The 6,772-nt window shown below is 41.9% G+C and overlaps 1 protein-coding gene across 4 annotated transcripts in view; it reads right to left on the bottom strand.

Annotated features, from left to right (window-relative positions):
- Positions 1 to 1,285: 1,285 nt before the first annotated feature.
- The window catches only part of Syt1 (synaptotagmin 1), a 525,848-nt gene continuing 520,361 nt past the window's right edge, over positions 1,286 to 6,772 (bottom strand). For all 4 annotated transcript variants that reach the window (XM_031349253.1, XM_031349256.1, XM_031349255.1 and 1 more), the window contains one exon: positions 1,286 to 4,363. In XM_031349253.1, the coding sequence (XP_031205113.1) occupies positions 4,157 to 4,363 (207 nt within the window). In that variant the 3' untranslated portion in view covers positions 1,286 to 4,156. The remainder of the gene's footprint in view (positions 4,364 to 6,772) is intronic.

The following is a 6,772-nucleotide window of genomic DNA, read 5'->3' on the forward strand; positions in this document are numbered from 1 at the left end:
ACAAAGGGCACACACTCAGCAGCCAACACCCGAGAAGCTTCAGGATGGTCCCTCGGTGCTGAAAGGGGACCAAGATAGCACACCACAGTTCTATACTGTCATTGGTCAAGTGCAAGTTCTTGGGTCAAAAGTGCTTACTTTTGTGTATTTGTGATAAGGCCAGAGGTCAATCATGAGTAGTATTGCTCAGGTCTGTCCACCCACCTTGGTTTTGGAGACAGACATTTACTGGCCTTGGGCTAGCCAATTAGACTAGTTTTGCTGGCCAGAGAGCTCCAGGGACTTGTCTGTCTTTGTCTCCCCTGCTCTATAGGATTATAAACCCATGCCACTAAAGCTGGGTATTTACATGGGTTCTGAGATGGTGTTTTTTTGCTTTTCATTGAAATTTTTATCCAGGTGGTGGTAGCATATGCCTTTAATCCCAGCACTCAGGAGGCAGAGGCAGATGGATCTCTGTGAGTTCGAGGCCAACATGGTCTACAGAGCAAGTTCCAGGATAGTAAAGACTACATAGAGAAAACCTATCTCGAAAAACCAATATATATATTTGTGTATTTGTTGATATGGTATGTATATGTGTGTGTGTGCCACAGCATTCATGTCAGAAGACAACCACATGGTGCTGGCTCTTTTCTTTACATGGATTCTAGGGCTCAAACTCAGGTAGCCTTTATTCGTTTTTCCATTGGTCTAGCTTGTTCGCCGCATATCTCCATGCTTTCATGAGGAGCACTTGTATGCTGAGCTAGCCGCACAGCTCAAGGGTGCTTACCCTTGAGTATGCAAACCATAGCACAGCGTCTCTCAGTCTGGGTCAGTATCCAGTAAGGAACAGTACATAGAAGCTCTAGGCTGATGTTGAATGAAGGTAGGAAAGCCATTCAATAGCGGCCATGGGCTTTACTATTCAATCTATCCCCTAAAGTTACACTTAAAACAATTTGATTTTAGTTTCCTTCTGGGGAAGTGTGTGTTAGCTTGGCACTGAAGTGAAATCTCTCAAGTACACATTTTAGGCAAACTGAGAAGTTCTAAACTATGCTCAGGGGGGTTGCGTCAGGCACAGAGAAGCTAGCACAGGTGAGGAGGGATGTTGGACAGATGCCCTCTGGGCACTGTTCCTCTGTGGCTGCTCTGTTATCCCAGGCTTGACTTTGAGGCTGGCATTTAGCACAAGTACTCTTTTAGCTGCCTCAGCTTTTGGCCATCCACAAGGTCAATGTGTCCTCTACAAACACAGGAGTCCAGTGACAAAAAAAAAAGAGTTGAAAGACAGCAACGATCAACAGGAAATAAAACATTTTTATTGAGTGTCCATGTAATATGTTAAGTCATTTTGAACAACAATCAGAAAACTACCATGGGGTTCACTACACAAAGTGAAACAGAATTTAAACCACTTATCAAAAAATGAAGGAAGAGTACAGCTAAAGGAGTTGGCTCGCGGGCCACGAGCCTTTATGGCAGAAGAAAACACCCCAACATTTCTACGAGACACAGAGAGAACCCACACAGAGAAACACTCAAGCAGGCAGTAAATACACAAAGGCAGCTAGGCTCTTTCTAGGGCATCAGCTTCTAAGACTTCACACTGCATTGTCAGAAAGGTACATGTGGCTTCTCAGAGGATGGATCTTGGTCAGGAAGCAGGTCCAGTCACCGGCTCATGAGAGAGATGATATAGTACCAACTAATTCTATGGTGACAATCCCACGTTGGCAGTGTTGCAAGAGAATGTGCTAGTAGTATTGTAATGCAGGAAGGAATGTCTGTTCGGCAGCTGGGAGCTGCTTCCTTGGAAATGTTGTTCCACTGTGTACAACTTAAGTCGGGAGATGGTGAAGTGAAATGTCGGTAAAGTTAACTCCTTCTCTTTGGTAGGACTTGGTCCCTTAAATGGGAAAGCCCCTCATTTTAGTCTCCTGTTTAGACTGCTGTTTAGTCTCACCTATGAGTGTGCCTTTCCTATTATCTGTGGTTTTGATGCTGAAAATGTGCTGTCAGTCCATGGGAAAGGATTTTCTCCTTGTCCGGTGTGTCTGTTCTAGTTCTAAAGAGTTTGTTGTGATGGGAGTGAAGCACAAAGGGTTTGCCTCTTCTTCAATGGGGGAAGAATCACAACCAGGGTTTGGATTTTGTGTTGTGTGTGCAGGAGGAACAGCTGGCCCCGTGTCTAAAGTCTACCAACAGCCCTTTTTGGGATTCTCTTGAGTTTTGTCCAAAACATGGAGCTAAATCCTAAAGATCAAACTCGAGGCCATGCTTAGCATTCCTCCATTTAATTTTGGTAGATGTGAAGATGGTCTCTCCCTTCAGAATGCTGCTGTTCTCTGTGACCTGGAGGTGAAGACAGGCCGCACTAACAAGTAGGAGAAGAGTCTAGAAGCAGTGTTAGGTAGCAGGCTCACCTTCCTGAAGTGGCTGTCTACCGCAGCGGGACAAATGTGGACTAGTGCACAGTGTTGACAAAATGCTGTGTGTTTTCCCCACCCCCCAGTCTATGTATCTTTCTGTCCTATGCATAGCTGTTCAGTTCTGAATTGGTCCTTAGGAATGAGAACTGTTTGTGCTACACACACGTTGGGCAGTGCAGTAAGAGGGAATGGCAGTATTGTTACAATATCACTACGGAGTAAGTTGGGTGCTATCCACTGAGGAAAACTACGTGTCTAAGCACACGGGGCAGTCACAGTGTTACACAGAGCAGTCCTTAAGACTCATATGGAATGACTAGTGGCTTCATAATAGTGCCATTTACTACAGAATAACATTGAGAACATTTAAAAACTCCTCCTAAGTCAAGCATCTAGTGTACATAAGAGGTTGCTTCAGTTTGCTAGAACTTGTTCTTAGTTTTTTGTTTCACCTTTGTTTAAAGGACAAATTAAAACTTAAGTAAAAAGAGCATATAAAAAGATCACTAGCTGTCTGTTTTGGCTTAATCGAAGTGCATTCAGAACTATGGCTAATTGTTATATTTCGCCTTTTCATGGGATTACAATACTGTCTGTTTACCACAAAGTAACTTTGTGGAATAAGCACAGATTGCTGTGTTAAAAATATTCTGCATTCCTTCTAATCTGGTTTTATATAATAAAATATTTTGTTACAAAGTCTCACGCGCATACCTTTTGGGATCAATATTGGGGTGAAATCTGGATCAGAACTCCCAGGTTGCACGTTTTATATAAATGTGATAATGGAGAGCTATTATTTTCTGTTTAAATAGTCAGGCAATATTTCAGAAATGTTGACTTCTCTCAGCTTCTCCTCTCACACCCTAACCCCAAACAAAGGCATGCACCACACATAAGACTCGTGCATACACTTTCACACTTGCACACGCACACACAGAGGACACCACCATGATGCTATGCTAGATGCAGATGTAGGAACTCACTGGTTCCCGTTCACTGCTTCCTTGACTGTGAGAGTGAAGCCATGACTTTAGCTTTGCAGAGACAGACAGACAGACAGATGCTATTCAGGTTGGTGGCTTTGCTTCCTTGAGGTCAGCCCGGATGCTGCTCAGGCCATGCTATTTGCCTGTGAAAGAATTCTACAAAATTGGGTTCGCCCATCAAAGATGTCGTGTGAGCGAATCTTGGTACTCAAATGATTCAATAGAAAGCTCAGGTTTAAGTTGTCCTTTAAGATGTTGGTTTAACTGTACTAGTGCCTTTCAAGTTGATATTTTTGCTGGAATGCAGACGATACTATATTTACCATATAATATATTATCAGCTCTCCTATATCTCAGTCAATTTACATAGTTTAAAATAGAACATCTTATTAAAAACATCTAGATATACACAGATTAGGAAACGCTTACAACATACAAATACACAAACTAGAAATAAATCTTTAGCATACTGGTATATACAACGGTGTGATACAATACATAATTTCAGTCATGCTCTATCTACACATCATATTGCTTAAAAGAAGAGTAGATTTGGAGGGCAGTGGTATGATGAAGGGCATAGGGGCTTTCTACACTTAAGTTTGTGCAAATTAAAAGAGGATCTGAAGTACCACTGGATTGTATCAGGAATGCATGGCTGGAAACTGAAAGGACCCATATTACTGAGGTATTTACAGATACTGGCTAAAGAGCACTATGTGGGCAGACAAAGAAAGGCTTCTTTTCCCTTTACTTCTTGACAGCCAGCATGGCATCAACCTCCTCCTCTACCTGCAGAGTGTGCCACTGGGCGATGGGTCGCCGTGGGTTGGCCAGCATGTCTGACCAGTGTCGCAGCTCTGCCCCGGTGCTGTTGTAGCCCACGAAGACTTTGCCGATGGCGTCATTCTTGCCAATCTTGTCATAGTCCAAAACAGTTACCACCACTTGCACTTTCTGAAAGAGGAACCAAGAATGCACCAGTGTAAGCCATCCCTCCAATTAAAGCCCTGGGACACACAGAACTTCCTTGGGATCTGAGGAACTAAGAATCCACTCCTGACCACCAAGATGGGGCTGGGAGCCCTGGAGTATGGAGATGTCAGCTGCTTTTGACTGTTCTAGATTTCCATTATCATTGTTATAACCACCACCATCATTGCTACTGCCATCTTAATACCTTTCTTGTGAGTTGCTGGGGGCAGTGTCTCATAGACCTCAGATTGGCTTCAAGCTTACTGTGTAGCTGACAACCCTGAACTCCTGATTCTCCCTCCTAAGGGTTGAGATTTCAGGAAGGTGTCATCATGCCTGGTGGTCATCTTAATACCTATACAATTAATTTTTATTAACTAGTAACTTTACAGAAGAAAAATTCAGTTATTTTTCTCAATAGAGTCTATTAATATTTCCATTATACAGATAAATATGCTGGAAGCTCACGGAAGTTTTATAACCTGGCTGAGGTCACATAAGGAATGATGAGTGGTTTCTATGCTGTTAACTACCATGCCAAGCTAACTATGAAAGGTTGTGACATGGCTTTATGTGACTTATCCATGAGCTTTCTGGCATGAGGACCCTAGGCCATTCTCTTTGTCCTTATTAAAACTTTTGGAGTCATAATCATGCACTGTGATCTCATTTCAAGAGATGACAGCCAGCATCTTATGTATAACTAAAAGGATCCAACCTAATCATATAGTTGTGACCACAAAATGTGACAATATAGTAGAAATCTTTTAAAAGGGCAGTAACTAAAGAAAATATGCTTTTTCTTTAGTATAATTCTCTTAATGAGCATCAATTAGTATATTATTATGCTATTACATACTATTAATTAGTATAGTGTTATAGTATAAAACATATACTCTCTAAAGAGTTCTACTTCCCAGGAAATGAATTTGGTTAGTCAGAATATGTGAAGGTTGTGATTCGGCACTGGATATAAAGATAAAAGATTAAAATAAAGTAGCTATATCGATTTTGGCCAGCAAAGGGAAGGAAAATACATCTGTGAAAGCCAGGCCCCAGTGAAGATACACTGAGTTATGACTTCGGGAGACTTTGACTCTGAGAACTGAACTACTCTGTCAGTGTGTTGAGAGACGCCGACGCCACTGAGATGCATCTTTAGAACAGCAAACACAGCTACTGTCTTTTTGAAAAGTAATTTTCTTATTATATTTATTTATTCATTTTCTGTGCATGCATGTGTGCAGGTGTAGGTGCAACATTGCACATGTGGAGACATGTGTAGGTGCAACATTGCACATGTGGAGACAACCTGCCAGAGTTGCTTCTCTTTCCCTATCACATGGGTCCCAGGCATCAACCCTAGGTTATGATGACTGACAGCAAGTATCTTCATCTACTTAGCCATCTCGAAGTCACGTCTGTGTGTAGAATTTAGAATGTAGTGCAAAATGTAGCATCATCTTCTATGTGTAGCCTTTCTATGATGCCACTATTAAGACAATTGCCTGTCTGAGCTGAGGATATGGCTCAGTGGTAGTTGGGTCATCTCCCAGTACCACAAATAAATAAATCAAATATCTATTTACTAGGTAGTGTTTGGGAACAAGGGTAAGTTGGTATTTGTGTCTTTGACTCTCAGATCTTGTCCCAAGCAAGTGCCCCATGATGCAATAGCTGTGCAGGAGCCAGCATGGCAACTTTATGTGCAAACGTAATAGATATTTTCATATTTAGGACAAACTTGACTATGTTTCTGAGGGGTGAGCTGATTAGGGTACCCACTGGATCTCTTTTGCAGGGGCCTCCATAGTTTATGCATTTTTTTGATGGTGGCGACAAAGATATTTTCTGCATGCTTTCAGAAATTAGCATAATTTGCTTCTTTCACAAAATGTTTCAGAAGGATTGAAAGAGACAGAAGACAGACACACAATCTAATAATCTCAGCCTAAGAGAAAACCAAACTGTTCTAGCAGGTAGAACACGATAATCTTTAAGGCAGTGGTTCTCAACATGTGGGTCGAGACCCCCCTGGGGGGATGGTTGAACAGCCCTTTCACAGTGGTCATACATCACATGTCCTGCATGGCAGACATTACAGTTATGAAGTAGCAACAAAAATAATTTTATAGTTGGCGGTCAGCACAACATGAGGAACTGTGTTAAGGGTCACAGCATTAGGAAGGTTGAGAACTACTGCTCCAGAGAAATATAAAGAAGGGAAAAACAGTGGTCTAGGATTAAAAGAAAGAAAGAAGGAAAGAGAGAAAGAAAGAAACAAGGAAAGAGAGAAAGAAAGAGAGAAAGGAAGAAAGAGAGAAAGGAAGGAAGGAAGGGAGGAAGGAAGGAAGAAAGAAAGATAGAAAGGAAGGAAGGAAGGAAGGAAGG

This window comes from Mastomys coucha, unplaced genomic scaffold (genome assembly GCF_008632895.1).
Source record: "Mastomys coucha isolate ucsf_1 unplaced genomic scaffold, UCSF_Mcou_1 pScaffold4, whole genome shotgun sequence".
NCBI lineage: Eukaryota > Metazoa > Chordata > Mammalia > Rodentia > Muridae > Mastomys > Mastomys coucha.